The sequence below is a fragment of the Rhinolophus sinicus genome, linkage group LG04 (genome assembly GCF_036562045.2).
Source record: "Rhinolophus sinicus isolate RSC01 linkage group LG04, ASM3656204v1, whole genome shotgun sequence".
In the NCBI taxonomy this organism is placed as follows: Eukaryota; Metazoa; Chordata; class Mammalia; order Chiroptera; family Rhinolophidae; genus Rhinolophus; species Rhinolophus sinicus.
In genome coordinates this window covers 184,428,692-184,453,803 of record NC_133754.1, presented here as the reverse complement: position 1 = coordinate 184,453,803, position 25,112 = coordinate 184,428,692, and the positions used below count along the sequence as shown (strand labels likewise).

At 44.0% G+C, this 25,112-nt stretch overlaps 1 protein-coding gene across 4 annotated transcripts in view; it reads right to left on the bottom strand.

The window, feature by feature from the left end:
* ABL1 (ABL proto-oncogene 1, non-receptor tyrosine kinase) overlaps nucleotides 1-25,112 on the bottom strand; it is a 116,232-nt gene that overhangs the window by 26,672 nt on the left and 64,448 nt on the right. The window contains exons 1-3 of one of the 4 annotated variants that reach the window (XM_074331187.1): nucleotides 16,055-16,298; nucleotides 2,110-2,280; nucleotides 1,000-1,295 (exon numbers count right to left, since the gene is read on the bottom strand). In XM_074331187.1, coding sequence (XP_074187288.1) covers nucleotides 1,000-1,295; nucleotides 2,110-2,280; nucleotides 16,055-16,133 — 546 coding nt within the window. In that variant the 5' untranslated portion in view covers nucleotides 16,134-16,298. Of the gene's footprint in view, nucleotides 1-999; nucleotides 1,296-2,109; nucleotides 2,284-16,054; nucleotides 16,299-25,112 lie in introns of those variants that run through there. The other 3 variants (XM_074331186.1, XM_019728860.2, XM_019728861.2) reach the window with 3 other exon arrangements.

The window sequence follows — 25,112 nt, the reverse complement described above, 5'->3', positions numbered from 1 at the left end:
CGTATTACTAAAAAATACATACACCATCTGGACCCATCCTGACAATCCATCTGGCTACACCCTCAGTGGCAGCGTGGTGCAGTAGGGCAGACGGTGGGGTCACAGCGTAGTTACTGCCCATCAATGACTCACTACATGACCTTCAGCAAGAAATTCCACCCCTCAGCCTCCATCCTTTCCTTAATGCAAAAATGCAGATTGCAGCAGTGTCTGTGCTGAAGACTGACTGAGGTGAGGTTTCAATGAGATGAAGACTGAAAAACGCCCCAGCACACAGTAGGACCTCAGTAAAAGCACACTCCTCCCTCCTCCACTTCATGGACGCTTAAAGGCGTTTTCAACTCCTTTACAAAACTACAGTCTGGGTGTGGAAATCTATGGGTTATCACATGATCTCATTTTTGTTTAAAAACTGTGTGTACACACACACACACACACACACACACACACACACACACGATTTTATCCACAGGAAGAAGGCCACATATCAGATTTATTTTGGGGAGACACTAGTAAGGTGTCTTTTCACTTCAAAAATATCCATCTGTTGTCTGAATTTTACTCATGGAGGATAAATTACTAACATAATAGATTTTTTAAAAAGGAAGAATCTTAATGTAAGGTTCGTAAGGTAAAACCCAACAGATATTCCACCTATCTTATGAAATTGCTAACAACAAACGTCCAGCAGGACAGAGAACCAGCCAGGCCTGTGGACTTGTAATGTCACATGATCAGTCCTCCACAGGGGGTCATTGATAAGGCTAATGAATGACACCTGCTGTTTACATGAAAGTGTCTGCCAACCTCTTCTCAAGCTTTGTTGTAAAAATATGTCAACCCAACAGTGGGATCTCTGAGCTCTGGCCCAAGACTCAGGTCCCGCCCAGCAGCGCCCCGCCCAGCAGCGCCCCGCCCAGCAGCGCCCCGCCCAGCAGCGCCCCGCCCAGCAGCGCCCCGCCCACCCGCGCCCCGCCTACCCGGGCCCGCGGGGCCTACCTTGCCGTCCGAAGCTGTGTTGATCCTGTAGTGGTACACCCTCCCTTCGTATCTCAGCGAGATGGACCTCTGCCCGGGGCTGCTCTCACTCTCCCGCACCAGGAAGCTGCCGTTGATCCCACTGCTCAGCAGGTACTCGGCAGCGTTGCGGGACACGGGCCCGTGGTACCAGGAATGTTTCTCCAGGCTGTTGACGGGCGTGATGTAGTTGCTGGGAACCCAGCCTTGGCCATTTTTGGTTTGGGCTTCACACCATTCGCCATTGTGATTGTAGCCTAAGACCCGGAGCTTTTCACCTTAGAGGAAAAGAACCAAATCAGACACATCAGCTTCAAAGGCTAATCCATTCATTCTCCCTTATTCTTGTATGATTACTCAAAATCTACAAATTCCTAAATACCTACTGCATTTTAACGCGTCCACAAAAATATATGCATTTGTAAGTGTATAAGAGTACATTTTATATGAAGCTTCCTGCTTTTATTGAATACACAGACAAATATGTAGCCAAATGGTTTTTATAAATCTATTATGTTTGTTTACTCAAGTGCTCTGTTCCGAATATAAGGAAGCTTTTTAGAGAAAAAAATACTTTTTCTTAAAAAAAAAAAAAAAAAAGAGGGCCCGCCCAGTAGCTCAGGCAGCTTTGTGCTCCTAACACCTAAGGCTGCTGGTTCGATTCCCACATGGGCCAGTGGGCTCTCAACCACAAGGTTGCAGGTTCAACTCCCGTAAGGGATGTTGGGCTGCGCCCCCTGCAACTAACAACCAACAACTGGACCTGGAGCTGAGCTGCGCCCTCCACAACTAAGATTGAAAGGACAACAACTTGACTTGGAAAAGTCCTGGAAGTACACACTGTTCCCCAATTAAGTCCCGTTCCCCTTCCCCAATTAAAAAAAGTTTTCAGTGTTTGGTCCACGTGTCTTTTGCAGTGTAACATAAGGAAAGCTCTGTTTATGCCAAGGACCCTTCTCAAGGAAAAGTGACTCTCTTATAAACATGCTGTTTTTTGGGGGAATATCTCTGCATCCCCCACCAGAGGGATGGACAGTGAAGCCACAGTGCTCCCTGCCTCCTGCCTCCTGCAGCTGCCCACAGCCCTTTTACCTTTAGTTATGCTGAGAGTGTTATCCCCACTGGCCACAAAGTCATACAGTGCAACGAAAAGGTTGGGGTCATTTTCACTGGGACCAGCAAGAAGGTTTTCCTTGGAGTTCCAGCGAGCTGCTTCGCTCAGACCTTGGGGCTCGAAGTCAGATGCTACTGGCCTTTGGAGGGCTTCTGGAAGAGAAAGAGGGAAAGAGAAGAAAGAAACAGAAAGAAGAATTGGGGGGAAAATTAATTGTATTCTCAGGAACAAAAAGGTAATATTTCCAACATTATACATTCTTAACTTATTTTGTTTCTTAACATCTGTACGTACTACGTATTAGTAAAAAAGTGGTTAAAAAAAATGGATTCTTCCAAATCTTGAGAAAAACACTAAGTATTTTCATTCCAAGGTGGTAACTGCTGTTCTCAAATAATTTAAGCTTTTTAAATTCATTAATTCAAAATGAATTCAGTTAGAAATGGAAACAGCCCATCCTCATTCGTCTGCCACTGCTTATGTTACAATACGGAGGGTAAGTTTCTTCCTTTAAAACATTTTTAAATGTGTTCAAGTTAATATATGCACACAATTTGAAAATCAAATACTACAGAAGGGCTCATAATGAAAGGCAAACATTTTCTATCCCACGCTTCTCTACACCCAGAGACGACGGCTACTTTTTGGGGGTCACTTCCATCTCTCTAAACATAAGCTGTACCACTAGAACCCGGCTCCGCCTCTCCCATCTCTCCTGTGCCATCCTCTACTGGTTACCTTTGTATTTTCAGTAACAGACCTACACCTCTACTTCTTGTTCCGCCAGCTAGAGACAGTCTCTCTCAACTGTTTACTTCATAAGGATTTTAACAGCCTACCCTTGCCTCCAGCTTCCCTCACTACGCTCATTCTCAAATATGGCTTTCTTTACATTTGCTTTTACTGGGCAAAAATTGATATGCTCCTTCTATGCTGTAATAATACCATCTCTCATGTTTTGCGCATAGGTAGATTCTAAAAGTTGAAAACTAATCAACATCTCTTTAGGAATATTATGTAAGGACTGTGTGACTAACTATTGCTCACTCTACAGGGTCATACAGTTCGTTATTTTCCCCTGAAATTTCTTCGTCTTTCTTTTTTCCTGAATTACGCTCAAACTCGCTAGAATTTCCCTGTGATAACGACAAATATGCACAAGTGTTCTTTGAAACCAGCAAATCTACTCCAAGTAGATCTTAACAGTTGTAGGCTGTTATGGGGTGAAATCTGAATACTCACTTAAGGAAACTACAAGAAGAAATCAAACTTTTAAAAGGGGGGAGGGGAAAATTCTAATTTTAAAAGAATGGAAGGATCTACCACGTGCTTAAGCCAAACCCAAATGGTAACAAACAAAACAAAACTGTTCTAATGTTCTCTCTATGGATTTAGAGGACACCCACACATCTTTTCTTGGGCAGTAACACCCATTTCAGGGATGGGCCTACTTGCAGTATTCACTGAAACACAAACAACCCACTGGAGGCACCTGAGACATCTGTGGGACTAAGCTAAACTTTCCGAAACATGACCAGAGAACTTTCAGAAACAGATCTTTAAAATAGCTCTTTGGGGGTGGCCAGATGGCTCAGTTGGTTAGAACGCAGGCTCTTAGCAACCAGGTTGCCGGTTCGATTCCCATATGGGCCAGTGGGCTGCGACCCCCACAACTAGACTGAAAAAAACAGCAACTTGACATCCTGGAAAAACACACTGCACCCCAATATTCCCCGATAATTAAAAAATATATGTATCTCTTTGGAATAAACCAGAACATAAATAATGAAGGTCTTTCCATTCTAGTTTTTGTAGTACTGACTGGAGTAAACCTTCAGGAATTGTTTTTCTCAAAGAGTAAATCCCAAACTCTGTCATTACTATGCTTGGTAATTTCATCTTATGAGTCGTGGGGGCAAAGATAAGTCAGTAAGGGTCCGGTAACACTACTATTTCCTAGAATGTGGAAAGGACTTAGTGATGTGTCAGGCCTGCTCTATGAGTATTGACACTGGCTCTGAAAGTATGTCTAGCGCCATCGTGATCAGGAATTGATTAACCAAAGAAAGACGGTTAAGATGGGGAATTATCATGTTTTTATTAAACTATGTGCCCCACCCCCCCACCCCGCCTGAATGTACACTGGTTTGCTTCAGGGTCCAGGGCTGTCCTTTTGAGTGTGGGTGTGCAATGAGAGTTGGGCTCTTCTTCTGTACGTCCTACCTGCACTGCATCTTGTCACTTCTGGCTCAGTTTCCTGCAGGTGGAGGGAGAGTTCAGAGCCATTCGCTGCGTAATCCAGTACAATTCCTTTCATCGTCTCTAGTTGCCTCACTCACGCCTGGTCGTTAGCAATTTTTAAAGTTACCTGCCTTTCTTGAGTCTGTCTAAAGCATTCATTTTCATTTTTCTAGAAACAATTCTCTTTTCACATTTGGATTTCACATTAACCAAATAATTAAAACAAATATATCTGAAATAAACAGATGTGGAAAGAAACATAACTGGCTCTTTATGTGGCTGCGATTCATGCAGTGGGGGAGGAGAGGCCCTGTCCGTGTGCTGTGGCATGAACCACGTATGTTTTAGGAAGGAAGCACAGCACAGGTCAATTCATCAAGTCAGTTTAGCGCAAGCAAGTCAAAAGAGCTGCGCTGTTGCGTTATAGTGAGTACAATTATTAGGCAAAGGATTCTTGACATGAAAGAACTCCTGTATAGCAAAAGAAAAAAGACAAATCCCTCCACTATGGAACAATGGACCAAAACCATGAATAAGCAATTCACTAAAAATTTAAATTACCATTGAACATGGAAAGCGTGTTAACCGGCTAGTAATCAAAGAAATGCACATTCTTCATCAAACTGGCAGGTGTATTTCCTTGAGGCTCACTGTGTAAGGCTTCAATGAAATGGGTGCTCATACAACGCTAGTCGTTGTAGAAACTGCTGTAACATTTTAGGAGGGCAACTGGGAATATGAACAGAGTTCTTTAAAAATTCCATAACTTTTGATATTCCTCTAGGAATTTATCCCAAGGGATCCACACAATGATTCGAATATGCTGATTTTCAAATAACAGCACAGAAAAGTACAAAATATGGATCAATACAAGTTAGTTTGTGGTCCTATCCATAAAATAAAATACATTCATAAATCCATTCAAAATATTTTTGGAAAAAATATCTAAAGGCTTGGGAATATACTAACAATTCCCAATTTTATAAAAATTGAAAAAAGTCCAGAAGGAACTAGACCAAAATGTGAACAGTAAGTGTGTTAATGATCCCATTAAAAGTAGTGAACTCAAGGCGGTGGGATGACAAACATTTGTGTTTTTCTTTATTCTTTTCTACTTTGGCATATTTCTCACAATGAATGTGGACTATTCTCATAATCAGAAAATAAGTACAAAAATAGAAAAACTGTTATAAATAGGAGCTAGCTGACGCTTATATAAGTGATAATCTAACATGAAAAACTTCACTGGGGGAGAAGGGACTCTTCTCAGTTGTCTGGAAAAACTGTTTGCGTGTTTCCCTCTAGTGTCCCAACCTTGTGGCCGTGAGCATACGACTTTGGCAGACCAGGCCCACACAGGAAATTAAACCAAAGTCATGAATACAGAAATGCTTTTCTTCTCAAATGCCATTTGACCTCTTCTATCAAACGTTCTGCAGCATCTGGATTTGATCAAAGTTACATAATCAGGGGAAGTGGCCTGGAAAACACCTGGAATAGGCAGAGCGCAAATCCTAGCCCAGGGGTGACCCTGGATTTAGCATATGGGTTAAAGTGGGACTGTCCCTACCATGGAGACAGATGCTGGGAACTTCATGGGAAGGGACGAGGCCTCTGTCAGGAAGGGAAGGGCCTCCCACTGCTTTTTGATTCAACAGGACGTCAGGAAATCCAAGGCAGTCTCTCAATTTTCCTCTCCAGTTCTTGCTCCATTCCACAAATTAATGGCCAAAGCCCAAAGGGAAGTATTGCTCATGCATGCCTCTGGATCGAGACACTGAGTGTAGCCATAGTCCAACCCCAAACCCTTCCAGTGAATTCCCAATCCAGGCTGATGTCAAAATTGACTCACAATGTATAAATGCCAAGTTCCTTGTTTCATTTCATAGTGAGCTATGCTCGTCAACCTTAAAGGATCGCAGCTCACAAGGCCAACGTTGCAGAATATACTTAAATCGTCCTTGCTTAACACATGGACTTTTGGCCACTCCCACTGTCAGGAAATTAGACCCCTAAAGAAGCTCAAAGGCTTCATTAATAAAAGATGCCCCAAATAGCTCCCCTCTTCTGTTCCTCCAATGGATCTTTTGGCTATTGTTAAGTCTTGGGAAAGAAATCTTAGCATCTGCTATTATTCTTGTGTGTGTGTGTGTGTGTGTGTGTGTGTGTGTGTGTATTTACTGAACATTTCCTGCAGCATCCTTTCTGAGTCATATTTTAAATATATTTAAGATTTGTATCTTCAAAAGTGCCCCTCGTCCCATTTAGAACCCTACTGTTATTTCACCATCCCATTAACGAACATTACCAACAAAACTCAGGAAGTCATTCATTAGCCAGTAAAGCACCAAGAATGGAAACAGCTACAAAAACGCCTCCGAGCCTCTAAAAAGCTATGGCTCCACCTATGAGAATATCAAACTGTTAGAAAATGCCACAAAATTCACTGGGCCTGTGTGTGATTCACTTATTTGGACAGTATTCTAAGAAAACGGTGTGGGTCTTTAAAGTACAACTTAAAGATCGTTTTATACAAAATAATCCTTTCTTAAAGTTGTGAGTCACTGATCAAAAATGTTTACAGAAGATTCTCAGATCCGGTCTATCTGGTCTAGACTTCCAGCGGCGGCTGCTGAGGCTGCACCCGCCACCGGCAACAGGAAGAGAGGGAAAGCGCGCAGGAACTCCAGGGACTGGCGGCTCTTCCCCTCCCGGAGGCAGAGGAGACTCACCTCCAGGAAAAACACCCCTGGGAAGCTTCCCACCTTCCCGCCGACGCTGTGCCCAAGGCCGCGGTTCCCTCTGGAGCGCCCTCTTCAGTCCTGACTGGCCACACTGTGGGCATTTGATGCCCACCATTTCTGGGTGGGGGAGGCGAGAGGGCATGGGGCGTCAGACGTGATAAAGCTTCCCCTTACTTTTGCTCACATTCAATTATTTAAACCCATGTTGGTTTGGTCTTATTTCCTTTGTGGGCCCTTCACTGTTATCCTCCAGTTCAAGGAATCTGTGATTTAAACATCTATAAAACAGACCCTTCAAAAAAGAGGGAAGGCTTCGTGTTTTATTTCCTACTCTGTTCCAACTGATGAGATCATGCTCAGACTATTCTCAAGTCAGTTTGTAACCGTCTCATACAACATTTTATAATGTGAGCTTAGAGAAAAAGTATTATTTCCCACAATTTGAACTTGATGAAAGTCATTTTATATACATTCTACATGGTCCTTTATTTTGTAATTTACACCCTCACCGGAGCAGTTCAAATGATTTAAAAAACAAGTTTAGCTAAATACAGCCTCAGCATTAACTCCACACTCTGAACAAAATTTTCCCAGCACCCCAAAACACTGTGTGAGCTTCTGGGGAGCCGGGGTAGGGCAAGGTGATAACGACGCAAGGAATCATGACACGGCCCCTGTTCCTCGTGGGAGATCCACAGGCAATGAACATTTACATGGCCTCAAAGCAAAAGTCAAATCGAAGACAAGCACAGCCCGGTGGGTTGATTTATAAGAACATCAAGGGTCAGGGGTTACGAGGGGCCAGCTCACTGGGACGAGGAAGGAGACCACCCTGAACAAGACCGGGCCCAGCAGGGGAGCAGGACTCACAGGGACCCCAGGCCCACCTGACCCACCAGGGCCACTAAGGAAGGGGGTCTTCATCTGTGCTGGGCCGTGGACCCTGTGGTGATGCCTGGGGACTCCTCAGAATAAAGGCTGTAAATGCATCAATACAAAGGATTGCAAAGGAAAACAGCTGCACTGACACAGTCCTCAACATATTTTTTAAAACTCTGTGATACAGGGCTGCTTTAATACATTCGGTATATGCTGCCTTATCAACATATTATGTAACAAGATCCTACCTGCTGTCATTTCAAAGTAGGGATGAGTGTATGTAAGGAATAATCAAAACTGCTACATATGAAAATATCTGATTTCTCCTGGTGACGAAGTACTGCTAAGATTACTGTGGCTGTTACCTATGTTCTATAAAAAATGAAATACCAATTTTCAGTAGAGGTTAGTGAAATAAAGTTTTAGTATTTCCCTATCCAAGGAACACAGACCCGTGACTTCTGTCCCGAACCCCAATGACTCCTGTGCTACAGGCCTGGTTCATGGTTCAGTACCACCCAGGAATCTCATGGGGAGAGGCCGAGAAAGGAGGCCACTATAAACCAGTGACAAGTCCAAATCTTGACATTTTCTTTTTTAAATACTGCAAGTTTATTACATTACAGGCAGTAAGTTAAATAGGTGTCAAGAGAAACCGCCTTTAAAAAAAAAGTTAAAAAAAAAAAAAAGTCATTTACATTAGCCCAAGGTTTAAAATACTTCCCCCGGAATCTTTTTATATTACAATGTTCCTAGACAGTCAATTTTAGAAAACAAAATTCTCCACCCTAACCTCTGAACCTATCAGCAGTCCAAATATTAACCTTTCTGAAGATATCCAGACCCTGTTCCCCTCCCTCTACCAAAACGCAAAAAAAGTAAAAGGGATTTTGTATCACCTACTAAGCTTGCAAAGCATCTACAATGATTGAAAATGGAGTAAAAAGACCCACATAAAATGAAAACCCGCCATTTTTGAGCTCCTCTGAACACCTGTCATTCACGCCTCCTCTCCCCCCACCCCATTAAGTCACACGCACATCTTGGCCACTTTTCCTGTCCCAGTCCTGTCCTTTCCATGCCCCACCACACCCTGGACTGCTTCCCTCTCTGAACTTGGCCCCTTCATTACACCTCCATCCAGGCAGCAGAGGGGTCTTTCTAAAATGCAAATCTGACCAAGTCACTCTCTTGTTAAAACCCCATCTAGGTGGCTGCTGGCTAAGAGGCAGCCGAGGAAGCTTGAGAGGCGGCCCTGCCTGTCAATCATCAGTCCTACTTACTACTATGGCAACATGAGGAACATGCGCCTTGCAGGGTAGCAGGCAGTCTGCAGATAACATGGGAGACATTGCTCCTAGCGTGTAACAAACCCTCAGAAACTGCTTGGGGCTGTTACTAGTGCCGCCACTTCAGAGGTCTGAGCTTCTGAAATAGACACACGAGGCCCTGCAGGGTCTGGGCTGGGACCGTCTTCTCCCAGGGCTCCCCCTTTTCACTCCAGCCCCCCAAACGCCCTGCAGTTTCCCCCGTGCAAACCCCGCTGCAGTCTCACCTATAATTGGCGCGGGCCATTTACTCTCCCCAGACGCCATCCTCCTGACCTCGCTTCCCCCTCAGTACACCTCTGACTGGTCCTTCCTCCTCCCCACGGCCTCCCCCTAACTGACTACCCCCCTACACCTAGTCTGGGTACTTAGTGTCTGTTTGTACGACCGCCCTGCAACACGTGGTACGGAATCTGTTCACGCTCCCCTGCAGTACCGTAAGCCTGGGGTCCGGGGTGCTCGAGCCTTGTCCAGAGCCGAGCCCAGCTCGTCTGGAAGGTGATCGTTTCTGAGCCTCAGTGCCGGGCTGCTGGAGGGCCAAAGGCACCCTGCGTGCAGTGCATGAGTGCGCGGTGTGGTACCTGGCACTAGGGCAACAGGCAATTACTTCTCGTTTCCACAATGAGGTAAACGCCTTAGAGGCAGAGACCAAGGTTCGAATCCGTCTTCAGCACCTGCCCTGTGCGATGCAGGCCATGCAGCACGGCCCCATGTTCACTAAAATGAACTTCTATGGGGAACACCTTGCATTTGTCTGTCTTCAGCAACAAGGTAAAACGTAAGTCATGACTCAGGACTGCACCTCAATTATCTGCTAGCCGAGAACGGCAGAAATGACAGATAGGAAAGATGAAAAGCAAACGCAACCGGGAAAACCTTTATGAAGGTCTAGGAAATGCTAACATTTTTTTAATGGAATGCAAACCACGGCCAAAGTCCTTAAAACAAGGTGTAACATAGAAGGACATTTCTCTGCGCTTTCAACAGAAACAGGATTTGTTCGCCGCCTGACAGGCAGGCAGCATGGTGAGAGCTCCACGCCTCCCTACACCGTCTGTCTGTGGGGGAGAAACGGTTTCGTGAGTCCCTGCACGGCCCAGAGTCAAACTCCACAGTGAGCGTGCTAACCAGAAAAGCATTTTTCTTCTGTCACAGGCCATTTGCAACAGACGAAAGCCTTCCCCTCTGCCTGCCAGGCCCAGGATGGTTTGAAAGCATGCGTTTCACATATCCTGTTCTCCTTTAAAGCGTCATCAAGGACTCCTGGGTCAGTTTAGACCCGTCACTGGAGTAAAGGGGCAACCCAATGGCAGGCAATTTCCCCAGGATGTCTCTTTAGCTGTTATTATTTCTATGGCTAACTTGAGTAACTGAAATGACCAAGAGAAGGTATTTTGGCTCCGAAAGGCAACGGCTAATGCTATTCCTGGCCTGCCGTTAGATTCCATCTTGAGGTACTCAATGTGCCATGCTATTAGCTACACGTGAGGACTGCTAAAATCGATAAGGATTAGGTCTCTAAAGAGAATTCAAGAGTAATGAGGTGAACGTTTATGCAACTCAATGTGACAGGATAATAGCTAATATTTATTGATCCCTTACTGAGCGCCAGCCCCGTACTATGTACTTGATCTGCACTAAATTCCCACAACCCATTACCGGGCGCTACCATCCTGCCTTTGACGGCAGGAAATGGAAGCAGAGAGCTGAAGTTCCGCCTCTGCCTCTGCCTCCACTTACCCACCCGTCAGCTGCCTGTCCTCCTGCACTCCTCTGCCCGCCCTTGCGCTTTTTCTCTCTCTCCTCTGTCCCTGTCTGCCATCCCTCTCATCTTGTTTTCCCTTTCCTGTCTCATGTCTTTTTGTCTTCATCTCCCAGTCTGTCTGTATCTCCCCCTTTGGCTCCATCTCCCTTTCCTCCCTCTAATCCCACCTGTTTGTCTCCCTCATCTGTCTGTCTGTCTGTCCTCCCTATCACCACCACCCAACACAGAGACTATAACAAAGTCCTGATGGCGTGGATTAAGAAAGAAAGATTTGAAAACAAACTTTGGAGAACAACTCTCATCATCTGAGGACAAAGTGAGGCTCCCAAAAGTCAGTAAGCAGCAAAGCTGTTCTTCCAATGGCTTTGGAACTGTAACTTCACTAGGCAGGAAAACAAGATTGGCCATAGCTGATAATAATTAAAGCTATGGGTGATGAGTACAAGGGAGTTCATTATGCTGTTTGTTTTTGTTATGGGTTTAACATTGTCCATTAAAAAAAGTTAAAAAAAAAAAAAAGCTAACTAAGGAATTTTATAAAATGTTGTGTTTATTATGACCCATCATTACAGAGAAAAAGTTAAACTCTTCCAATGTCCCGTTTGATCTTTGGTTCTTATTATATATTTTCCCCCAGTTTTATTGAGATATAATTGACATATAACATTGTATAAGTTTATGGTATACAACATACTAATTTGATATATGTATATAATGCAAAATGATTACAATAAGTTAACATCCATGACCACACCTAGTTACAATTTTTTTCTTGTGAGGAGAATCTTTAAGATCTACTCTCTTTTTAACTTTCAAATACACAGTACAGTACTGTTAGCTATACTCATGTTGTACAATATTGTTATATATCTTAACGACTTATCCATCAATAATTTTTCCTGTTTCTATTTCAGACCAGTGATTATACTGGCAAAATTACATCTTGTTTTTACAACAAGGTAATAAGCAGTATGAAATTTTCAGTTTTTACATGTTTGGCGCTGTGGGAATCCTGCCTCTGGAGAAAAGAAATAAGATGCCAACTATGGGATTTTTCTTTCTTCCACAATTAAAATAGTCATCATGGGAATAAGAGAGGGTCAGAAGAAGGGAAGATACTTCTCCTTAAAACCCAAAACAGGAAATATTAATTATATACACCAAAACAAACTGGGAAACAAATTATTTTGTTAAAACAAAAAATAGGGGTGGGTTCAGCTCAATTCTATATCATCACTTCAGCCAAAGAGAAATGGGCAATGCCAGCATTTTAGACTGCCAAATGTTTGTTTAAAATAACAGCTAACATCTTGCTCTGTGCTAAACAATTTAAATGAAATCTCTCCTGTGACTCTCCCCACTCAACGAGGCAGGGACTACCTGTGAGCCTAATTTCACAAAGGTGAACACGGAGGCTCAGAGAGCGAGCAATGTGCCCGGTCAGTGGGCAGCACGGATGGCACCTGGGTCCAGGCTGGCCTGCTCCAGAGCTGTGTGCCTCACATGAGAATGGCACCTTAGCAATACCCTCGTCATAGAACTCTCTGGACTTAAGGACGTCTCAAAGCGACCCTGTGTCGGTATACATACATACATTTAGCACTTGATTCATTTCAAAACTTTCACTTGCATCATCTCATAAAGCCTCAAAAAAGTCCGCTACGGTGGGCTGGCCAGAGGCTGCCTGTTCCGTCTCACAGGTAAGGGAACAGAAAAGCTGAGAGAAGTCAGACCAAAAGCAGGATCTCCTGACTCTAAATTCAGAAGTACTCCAACCAAAGTGAACGGAGTTCCTTTTCCTTCCTCCTCTTCTCCTCACGGAGAAGAAGGAGAAGAAAGAGAAAGAGAAGAAAGAGAAGAAAGAGAAAGAGAAGAAAGCCTCACAGCTGGTACGAGAACTGAGGCTGCCGGGCTGCCCTCCGAGGCCTGTCACATCATAAATACCCAACAATGCTAACACTGCCACATGGGAAGGACTGTTGGGCTTTCTACTAGGCTACAGAAAGAGCCTCAGATTTTCTTTGTCACTAAACAGGAGAACTATTTGATGACCTCAGGAGAGATTATTGAGAAAGACAGCACAAGCTTCTCCAAAGCACAAGTTCTTAAAGGGTATCTGTGTGGCTGGTACCGCGTGAAGTAGTCACCAGAAAGTTAACTGCTGAAAAGAAACGTTTAAAAGGGGCCCTTAAAATAAAATTTGAAAGTTCAAGAAGAGTTCACTTCACAGACATTAGTTTTTGATTCCACAGTATGGAACTTACAAGCCCATGTACAATATTCATGTACAATGTAGGCAGATACAAACATATGAACAAATAAAAGTAAAGTGGAAATAAGTGAATTCAAATGGCTAAGCTTCATGCTTCCTTTCACATTTCTAGGGGAAAGAAACAATCAGAAAATTCAGAGTGTGGAGTAGACCGAAGATTGTAAAGCTAAATGTGGTCATGGGGAATAGATACCGCTATAAGTACACATTTTCACAAAGTTGAAGCCCAAAATTCAAATGCTACAAATGCTTACATATGCATAAAATATTTCTAGAAGGACTCACAAGAAACCCCTAAGTGCCTCTGGGGAGGGAAACTAGACAGGAGACTTTTCACTAAATACCCTTTTAGAATTTTATCATGTACAGCTATTTTAATATATATTTTTTAAAAATTAATTATACAGCTAAAAGTAGTCATTTTTACCAATATTACGTTTCCAGAAGAGAAAGAAAGACTACCCTCATTTCAGGCATTAGTGCTTCTGAAGATACCATTTTAACATTCACCGCGAGTTCTAAAGGAGATAAACAGTCCTGGTCCACAGAGCATATAGAGTGGCTACGACCTGGCCCTTTGGAGCCAGACAGCAGGGGTTCAAATCCCAGCACCATCACTTGCTAGCTGTTACCTCAGACAAGTTTCCTCATCTATAAAATGGAAACCACAGGGCCATCCTGAGAAGTAAGCAAATGAAATCACAGAATGCTGAAACAGTGCGTGGCACACAGTAAGCATTTAATAATTGCTTTGACAACCAGGCCTGAGTAGCAAGTAGCAGCATGGTCATAGTTGCATTAATAGCTGAACTTTCGATAGAATGGAAAACTTGACCATATTCAATTCTCTCCATGACCTGTGATGACTGGGCCCCAGTGGGTGTCAATAAACACTGATTGATTGAGTTAGGATGTCAGTAGAAACTGAAAGGCTGGATTACTTAGCCAGATGTTGGCAACTGTTTTTCCTAAGAGACTAACAGCACATTCACTCTTTAAGAAACGATCAGAGGATTGTTCAATTCTCTGAACTACAAAACAATAATTTCATTGACTTTCTCCAATTAAATACAACAACAAAATAAGGAAAACTCAGTAATAAAGAATTCCTACAGTGATACCTTCCTAGATGAAGCTGTAACCCAAGGCCGTCAGCTGTACTAGCATTTTATTTTTTTGAGACTTGAGAAATAAGACACTTTAAAATTTTCCCCAAAAAACAATAATTAAACCAGACAGGTAGGCACTCAATCTTCCCCCCAGGAAAACAGAACAATGTCACGGCTTTGCTGTGACCTACACTTTCCTCCAGCTCTGCAGTTACAAAAGTCCATTCATCTACTGGCCTCCGCATCCATCTGCAACATGGAGATGATAGTGCCTAACAGTAACTCGTTACAGATGTAAGTGAGAATGTGTGCAGAATTCTGAGCAACTTGGAAAACAAGCCACGTATTAACTGAAGATGATTGTGGCTGCTCAGATGCCAACTTTTAGGGGACAAATACGCCAACTCCTCCCTCCAAATGCCCACTCCATCTGATGAGACTTCTCTGTGACCCCTAATCCCAGAGAGGGAAAGGGACTGATGTCCACACGTGGTGGCAAGAAGGACAAACAGGTTTCACCAGTAACACTGGTGCTGGAGCTGCACATGTGACTCCAGGCAGGCCCTCAAGTCAAAAAGTTGGAAAGGAGTTTAGACAATTAATGAAGCCTGTTTATTTCTCCTTCGTTTTAAAAAGAAAAATATTACAACTTCCTGGCACTATAGCAGAAATCCTTGCTCTAAAATGAGCTTTACATTTCTATTCCTACTTTAAGTCCTAATGAAAACGATGGAGAAATGCAAGCACGATTACATCTCTCAATCACAATTAGCCTTCCCTGCTGAAGGCAATAGCCTGGGATGACCAGTCCCCGAATCAGATCAAGTTCAGATCTTGAAATTTCAGCTGTCACCTTACTAGGAAAGAAAATGGAAGACAAATAACAGGAAAGGGGGGAATGGAATTAGATAAGAAAAAAAGAAAGGATGGAAAGAAGAAAAAAGTGAACTGCTCTGAGCTTTATTGAAGAAACCTAACATGAGCTTCCCCCGACCCCCACCACTCTGTACTCATTCAAAAGCCTTCTTAGAATCGGGGGTAATTTCTCTTTTCTCCCCCGAAAAGAGAGCAAAAGTCTAAGCCCTCTTCCTGGTCTGTAGGTACGTGGAGGGTGGGGTGGGGATGGGGGACGGCACGATCCCTTGAATGTCTGCACCATAAATGGTCGAGCCGTGTTGCCTTTGTACACGACGCTTAATGAAGATCATGTTTCACGAACACGGTCGACCTTTTTGACACGTAATTCCCGATTAGCGGAGGGCAGCCCCCCCGCGGGCTCACAGGCCGCTCAGGCCTGCACAGTTTGCTTTCTCGGACTTTCTCCGGCGGAGCCCCGCCGCTGGGCCCTCCGGGGTTAGTGCGCGGGCCCCAGAGCCCCGCACCCGCCCGCAGCGTCCAGGGGCGGCCGAGAGAAAGAAAGAGAAAGAGAAAGAGGGAGAGGAAGGGGGAGAGGGAGAGGAAGGGGGAAGGAGGTGGGAGGGCGCGGAGGCGGCGCGCGGGCGGGCGGGCGGGCGAGGCCTAGGAAGGCCCGGCCGGTGGCCGCGCGGCCGCCCCGACCCTCCCCCGGCGCCGCTGCGGCGCTTACCTTCCAGGTAGCAGCTGGAGGACGACGAGAGCCCCTTCTTCGATTTGCAGCCCACCAACTTCAAGCAGATCTCCAACATTTTCGCGTGCCCGCGGCGTGGGGGTCGGCGCCCCCTCTCCTGCGCCGCGCGGCTCAAGCCCGGCTCGCCCCGCTGGCCCCGCGCGCCCTCCCGGGCCCCCGCGGCCCCGCCATGCGGCCTCCCCGCCGCCCCGCGCGTCCGCCCAGGGCTGCGGCCGCGTCTCCGCCTCGGCTCCGGACGCGCCTCTTAACAAAGGGCCCCGAGCCCCGGCCCGCGAGGCCCGCCCCCGCCGTCTTAACCCCCTCCGCGCCGCGCCCGGACCCCCTCCCGGCGTTCGCGAGGCCCAGGCCGGCTCCAGACCGTTACCGCGGTCCCAAACCCAGCTGGGGCCAACTTCTAAGGCAACAGGAGGTTTTCTTGTAAGCACAGCACTTCGTGGTTCTCAACGTTGAGAAGTGCGGTCCTAACACCCCCAAGAAAGACCCCGGCTGTCGGCTGCCGGAGAGCGCAGGTGCTCGCACCGCTTGGGAAACCTCGGGCGTCTCTTCCGTTGCCTGAGCCGCCCCCAACCTGCACCGCTGAGGGCCCAGTTCCACCGTACGCGGCCCCCTGGCAAAGCCTAGGTCCCCAGAACGCTGGTGAATAATGCAGATTCCTCTGGAATGACCAATATTGGCTTCATTTACATTAAGTGAGCTTACGATGATTAAGGCTAACTCAATGGGCGTCTAAGGAATGAATAATCAGACAGCTGGAACCCACATGACAGCTACACAAGTATGTGACACATTTGTCAAACCCTACACTGAGGCTAGGAGGCGGTTGGAAAAAAGAGCTCTGCGAGTTCACATTCAAACGTAACTTCTGATTATATGTAAAGGGAATGGAGTCTCCACCAATGAGAACTCTTCAGAGGCAAAGCCCACATCCCTTCTTTGCCTCATTTCCTTCAAGAGAGACTTTTTTCCTTGTTTGGCAAGTGTCATGGGGCACCATTGTTTAAAACCCATTTCGTTCCTGTGTTGGGCTCAAACCTTTTTAGAACTGGTTAGCACTGATAAAGACAGTATCATAGCCTATTATAAAATAGCCACCACAAGAATGTGTTACTTGGCACAAGACCAGGAATCCAGATCAGTGGGAAACAACAGGGACCCAAATCATACCAAACAATTTAATGACAATCAGATAAATGTCAATAACAATAGGAAAAGAGATTTAATAACAGTGTCAGATAACTAAACTGCAACACGCAAAATAGTGAGACCTCACAGTATGTCAGACTTGGGAGAAGCACGGCCCGTCCATTACCGCACTGCGTTTGCCCAATGCTCCTGTAAGCAACACAGATTTTTCTGATTCTCCAGGTAAAAACCTGAAGCTCAGAGAAGCGCCTTGCCAAAGGTCCTACAGCTGGAAACAGGCAGAGCTGGACTCAACCCAGGTTTGCCTGGATCCAAGAATCGAGCTCCTGACCAGTGGACTGGTTACACCCGTGCAGCCAAGAATAAATTACAAGTAGATTAAAGCTTTGATATCTGTATCTTTGGTTAAATAACTAAGGTTGTCAACTGAGGTTTCAGAGGAAGCCTTGCTGAAGAGATCCTGGCTACGGTCATCAGCCCAGGAGACAAAGCGGGACTCATTGGTTTTACTTTCCGGCCTAACCAGTAACGACAAAAACATGAGTATCTTCAGTGCACCAGGAATAGCTAAGTAAGAAGATCTTCATTTAGGTCTGCCAAAAATAACACATAAAAATTCAAGATTGGACTGGATGTGACTAGTGTATATCACAGGGGGTCTCAGCGAGGGTGTCATTAACTTTCTAGCAGTGCCCTGCCAAATTCTGATCAATGTACCAAATGATAACAATGGTACCAATGCACCAAATGGGTTTTCCCTGCGCATGAGTGGACCTCCAGTTAGTGCTGTGGTACCAGGTCGCCTCAGGAGCACCTGCGAGGACAGTCAGGGAAGTCCACAGGTCCCGTCACCTGGAGACGCAGGGGCACCAGGTGACAAATGCAGTGACGGGATGGTGTCTAGATCCCAGAGACACTGTGGTCCCCTAGACAGCCTACAGGTAATGACTGCTGACTTGTTCACGTCACCTTGAAACTTTCAACCTCCAAGTGTAAAGCCAAAAATAACATTCAAAAGGGTGCCACCGGTACAAACAAGCTGAAAAATACAACACCTGTTTAGGTGCCATTTTGGAAAGTTCCAGGGCTTTGGACCAGACCATAATAAAGTCTGGCACTATATGGCATTTCCGATTTAAAGTCTGTGGTGGGCCCCTGTCCACCTGCCCCTTCTTTGTACTGGTGGCACCCTTTTGGATGTTATTTTTGGCTTTACACTTGCAGGAAGAAAGGTTCAGGGCAACATGAACAAGTCAGCAGGGCTATATTCAAATTAGCAACTCAATGCCAAGAATTATACATTAATGGGCTTGTCTTCAATTCTAACCAAATCCTTGAATACTATCAGTTAATAGAGGCCCAGATACTTGTTTGCATGTGCTGTACTTTACATTGGGATGTACCTTTATTTTAAAGAGCTAATGATTTTAAAAAAAAAAAGCTAATGATTATTACTAATATTCTGCTCTTGGGTCTAACATGACCTTATCCTCTTTTATAAACTGCGTCCAAATCTTTTAAACGTTAGTTACAAAACCATGCATCAACAGGTCTGGCAAAACACTCCGAATTAGCAGCAACAAATATTGAAAATATCCCCAAACTGTACACTACCAGACCTGGCCTGTTCTTTCCAGATCCAGTTTTGATGCTTTTGAAACTCACTTGCAAGATAAAAAAGGCATTCTGTTTTAAGCAAATAAAGGAAAGCCTCAATCTTCTTACTAGAATGAAGAAAGGCCCAAGAAGAATTTCCTCTACACGACTTTATGAAGCCTCAAAAGCATTAACTTAAAAGAAAAAAGAAATGAAAAAGACTGTGCAGTGTGTAACTTGTTTGTCAAGCTGCATTCAGTTTGGGAAAGGAATAGACTTTTATTGTGCACCTAATAGATGCCAGACACAAGCCTCACAACAATCCTTTGAATGTTGTGTAGTTTAATTCCATTTCACAGGTAAGGAAACTGGGGTGAGGGGGGAGGGAACACTAACTATTCCTGTCCAAGTTCATGTAGCTAGGCAGTAGGGCCAAGTCCTTGAACTTTCCAAAATGGCACATTATTTGCAATTTAAATGAAAGGTGGATAATATGAGCGAAGCTAGAGGATGAAATGAAAAATTGTAACTGTTGGAAAAATATGTCTTAAAACAATTCTGGGAATTAGAACTATTTAAGAATATTTAAAAATATATCGGGCGGCCAGTTGGTTCACTGGTTAGAGCGCAGTGCTCATAACACCAAGATTGCTGGTTCGAGTCCCACATGGGGCCAGTGAGCTGCGCCCCCCCACAACTAGATTGAAAAACAACGACTTGACATGAAGCTGATGGGTCCTGGAAAAACACACTGTTTCCCAATATTCCCTAATTAAATTAAGAAAGACAGAATAAAGGTCCTCAATTAATGTGACCTGAGCTGTTTCTAAAAGTGTGGTCCAGGAACACCCTATTTTGAATCACCTGTGGTGCTTGCTTAAAATGCAGACTTCTTGCTCTGCATTCCAGAATATGTGGAATGGACTGTATCTTATCAACAAGTTCCCCAGATAATCTGTGTGCTTACTTAGGTTTGAAAACCACTGTTTTGGAAAAGGGAGGAGCTGCTGCTTTTTTTCACTGGGAATAGGACAAACAGCAATAGATATTTCCAAAATTTATTCACTTGAAAGCAATTTTTGAATTTAGGTTGGTAATAGCGGTTAAAAGGTTAAAAATAACTGCAAAAACCGCAATTACTTTTGCACCAACCTAATATAACTCTAGAACAAGTTACCAAAAGGGGACTCTTCCCTGAAGATTTTAGGATAAAGATTGAATTTTTTTTTTTTAAGTTTGGAGTTCAGGCCTATGTTAAAAAGGTGGGGGAGGGGGCCCACCACAGAAGTGGGTGGAGGGAAGGAGGAAGGAGGTAGGATGCTGAGGCTCAGCCTGGGAGCAGCAGGGCGGGGTGGGAGGGGAAGGCAGGGAGGAGAATCTGTGGGGCCTGGTCTGAGACCCCCCAGGACCAGATGATCCCCGATCTGACTGACCCCTTCACTGCTTCCAGCCCAGCTGTAACTTTAGGAGAAAAGGACAAGGCACATGCACATGCCCGAAAGCCCACTTGCTCTGAGTCTGCGCACTGCTCGGAGAGCCTGCAGGGTCCTCCAGCTCCCTGGGTCCCCTGTGTGTCCAGCTGAAGGAGAATGCGGCTTGATCACATCGATCACACCCACGTTTGCCACTACTGGAGAAGGACACACATGCATCTCTTCACGTTTCACACGTTTTCAGAGCTAGCACAACTTACAAGGTCAAGTGTCGCAAAGGCCTGGTGACTCTGGACTGGGCAAACCAGGGACCAGGGGAAGGCAGAGCAGCAGAGGCTGAAGAAGCTACGACGTCACGCAGCCCAGTTCTGAGTCTCAGATTTGCCATTCACTGTGGTGGGTTGGGCAAGTCACTTTACTTCTCTGAGCCTCAGTTTTCTCATCTGTAAAACTGGGGGGAGGGGGTCGTAAGAGAAGCCATCTCACAGGGTTATGAAGATTAGAAATAATGTATGAAAGGTGCTCGATAAACAGTAGCTATTGTTATTTCCAAAAGAGGACTCTTACTGTGTCAGGGGACGGTCTGCCTGTGTTCCTGCCTGAGTCTTACCGGGACTGAATCAAAAGCTAAAATTAACAAATGTGATATGTGAAAATGATTCAGAGAAAAACAGTCCGAGGGAGTGAAAGCAGTCTGGAGGTTTTCCAAGGGACAAGGAAATCAATTCATTTTACTAAGGGAAAGAAACACTAGCTATGGGATAAGAGTAGCAACTAAGATTGAAACGTCACAGAGCCCGATTTTTCACCCTAAAGCCAAAGTTTCACAACCACACTTTGTGGCAAAACACACGCTCCTCACCCCACATCTTTAATGGGAGCCAATTTCAGGCCCAGGACATGGCCCACGTGCAGGCCACACGTAGGACTGTCGTTCAGATGACACTGATAATTTGTTAGTCCCTTGCTATTCCCAGGGCTACAGTTCTCACTGAACGGCCTTAGAGTAAATCCACTTTCTAGAAAATCTTACTGTGGTAAGACTATTCTATTTTTATAATTAATAAGTCAAACCGAACTATTAAACAATAATTTTTCTCCAAGAGGAAACTAATATTATTTGTATGCCCATTTTATTTTGTATTAATTATTTTTTATTAACAATCAAAGTAACGTATACACGGTTAAAAATCAAGTTGTACCAAAAGTCTTGTAATAAAAACAGCAGTCCCTTACTCCATTCCCCAGTCTGTTTCCCCAGATTTCTAACTAATATCCTCATATTGTGTTTCTGGATTCATCAGCTTTTCACATTATATATTAACTTACTGTAGTATTATTAGGCTATCACCATCCCCAACCTCCCAAAACAGTAAAATCACAATTTTGGCTAAATCAATAGAGTTTACATTACTATGATATAAATATTCTTCACTGCACTACCAATAATATACTATGAATGTTTCCTTTATTACATAACTTTGTTTATCCTGCAGATATTAATTGTCTTGATTGTTTTCATTTGATTAGTCTTCTGTATACCTATTACTATTTTCACTCCAAATATTTAAAAGATCTGTCAAACACTTAGTGGTATTTTTTCCAAATACTAAAACACTTAAAATATTCTCAGTTTTATTTATTGACTTATACCCTCATTTTGCTGTATTTCATTGTCCAGTAGCTTCCTGGGGGTTGGGAGTAGGTGCATCTAAAAAAAGCCTTTCTTCTATTCTACTCTGACAGTTTGGCTGGGTATAGAATTCTATGTTGAAAATAATCTTCCCCACTTAATTTTGAAGGCATTTCTTCACTACCTTCTAGTTTCCAGTATTTAGAAATGCAGTTTTATGTGATTCCTAATCTGTTGATGACCTGCTTTTCTCTTTGGAAGCTTTTAGGATCTTCTAATATTCTTGGTGTTGAAATTTCACAATATGTCTTGAAATGAGTCTTTCTTCATATATTAACAGTATTATGCTGGGCATTCAGGGAGCCAATACAATTCAAAGATTTAAGTCATTTAGCTCTAGAAAACACTTCACTAAGCTCTGAAATTTTTCCTAATACTTATTGTCTCCTAAATTCTCCTCCACTTTCTTTCTGTTCTCTCTTTCTGGAATTCCTACCAGATAATTACTGAAGCCTTGGGACTGAGCTTCTAATTTTCTTACCTGTTCTCTCTTTCTGTCCATGCCTTTGTCTCTATATTCTGCTTTCTGAGATAGGCTAATTTCCAAGTGAATTTTAAATTTTGGCTATAATGTTTTCAGTATTGAAGAGCTCATTCTTATTCTGATTGTTGTTTTTAACAACATACTGTTGTTTGAGGTTTGCAATCTCTCTGAGGATAGCAAAGTTCTGAATTCTTCTGTTTCCTACATTGTCTTCATTTTCACCAAGTTCTTTTTTTCAGTGAATTTGTTTTACCCTTTCTCTATCATGTTAGAGACTTTAATGTTTAGAGAAATGTGGCTGTCCATTCATTATGTCATATATGAGTAAGGAACCACAAAGCAAGCATGGAAGGGGCACGACAACGGGTCGACTTCAATGATGGGAGGTGGTGAGCTGACCTTTTCATCAAGAGAATCCCCAAATGGGCTTTTCTCTAGGGCCATTCAATTTTGGTTTTCTTTTTCCCAACAAAAGAATCTTTCCAACTCCTCTCTGTTAGAGCCCTGGCTAACAGGTATTGGGAGCAGGCTGAGAATGTCACTATTCAGTATGCAGCCTTTTTTAAAAAAAAAATCTGCTCTAGCCCACCCTATTTTCAGCCCAATGGCTTATCACCACCCCTGCTGGGGGTAATGTCCCTCAGTCCAGAGACTTTATAGGGCGATTTCTCAATACAATACCTCTAGTCTCAGGTAGGTGGGAAGGAGAGGTGGGCATCTGGCTGTACAGGGTTGGGAAGGGTGTGAAAAATCTAAACACTCCTTTTACAGACTTTAAATTGATCCCTTTGATTTCAATTACAGGCCTCACCACCCCCTGCTTTTTGTGGTCCTAAACGCCTCTAACTTCTGATTTCCCCCTCAGGGTCTTACAAGCAAACTGGCTCACTGCTAACCCAGGTCTCTCTCAGGAGAGGGGAGGCTTCAGCTTCCTCAGTTCTGCTGAGTCTTGACCGCCATTTTCCGAAAATGTGTTCACCTCTCTTAGCCACTTATCCTTTTGGGTTCTTTTTGTTCTTATGTATTTTCACTTTTTAGAAAATCTTTTACCTATAATTTCAGTGGGGTTTGGGAAGGGAATGAAGATAAAAGGGGTCTGCAATCTTTAATCATCCTAATCGAAATGTGCGTTGCCCATTTTGCACATGAGACAGCTGAGGCACAGGCAGACCCCTTTTATCTCCATCCCCAGCAGGTCAGTGGCAGAGCCAGGAGAGGAACCCAGATTTCCAAACTCTCTTGGTATGACACCCACTAGGTACCCATAATTAAGACCAGTTTCAGGACACCAGGCTGAAAACCTATTTAAGATTTGTTGCAAACTACAGGTCTCAAATCTTAATATCGCTGGTGGTGAAGAAACAACCAAACCCTGAATTCTTAAATCCAGTCACTTAACTTAAACTTAAAGTTAAGTTATAAACAGATATATTATTAAGCAAAAAATAGTTTAGGATATTCTTATTAATCTCTAAGTGATTGAATTCAACTTAAAGAGGTTTTGTACGTTTTCATGAATTCTTTGTCCCTTTACTTTGGTTAACTTTTAGAATAAATGCCACAGAATTTTATTTTAAAAATCACAAAAAGTCATTTGTTTGCTTTTAATCTGAATATTGCATAAAGATTAAGATCTACAAAACAAACAAATCAAAAATAGCAAGTTGCAATAAACCTAAAGGCCTCAAACTGTGATCTTTCTAAGAGGGTAAATTTAAGAGCACTTAAGTAGAAAAGATTGGTAAAAGCTCAGGCATCGCTTATTTACAAGCACTACTCCTTTTCTTTTCAAGCCCTGGCACTGTTTTCGGCCTTCACAGTTTTGTTAACTTTGAACTGGAAAACCAGTGGTTAATTTTTTTCCTCTCTTTCTCTAAGACTAAAAGAATCTGCGAAAGCAGCAGACCAGGCCTAGGAGATCACATTACTCTGGGGGTGGGGGAAGAAGGCAGCTGGAGGGGAGTGTGGAGAGAAGGGCTAGAAGGGAAAGAAAACAAGTTGTCTGAACCTCCCCACAGCGGGAGACCCAGCAGGGATTAGGAGGTACGTGGAGGAGCCCATGTTTATCCAAGTTATCTCTGGGGCAGCTGAAATGGGCTGTAAAAGTACGGGATCCCCTGGTACTTAAGACTCTCCCAGCAACCCAGAGCTACACCCGGGAAAGCGCATTTCTTGGTAATTCTCACCCAGGCCTGAAAACCTAGACGTGAAGCACTCAGGAGAGTTAATGTCTGGCTCTTCAGATCATGCAGTACCAATTAATGTTGTCAAAGTTTTAAACACTCACAAAGCACAAATGCATCCAGAAGTTTTCTTCCCTACACTTGTTAAAAATGACTGCTGTCCTTAGAGAAGCAATGGCATCTCTAACGAAACGGCACTCACTGCTCTTCCTCCTAAAGCGACAGATCTGGCACATGAATCCAGAACTACATATCAACCAGACAAGAATAGCTACAGTTATTGGAGAAACTGCACATTAAGTGGCACTGTGGTGACATCAGGAGGAAAACAGCCACTTGAAAAGAAAACTACAAAACCAAGAGCTCCGCTTTCAAAAGTCGACCTGGCAGAAGCTGTCCCCCCGTTTGCCAGCACTCCTACCGGCTGGTATGTAAGATGTATAGTCACATTCCCCAAGCACTAATAGTTTGTATCTACGGCTACTTCGCCATGAAGAATGTGCTG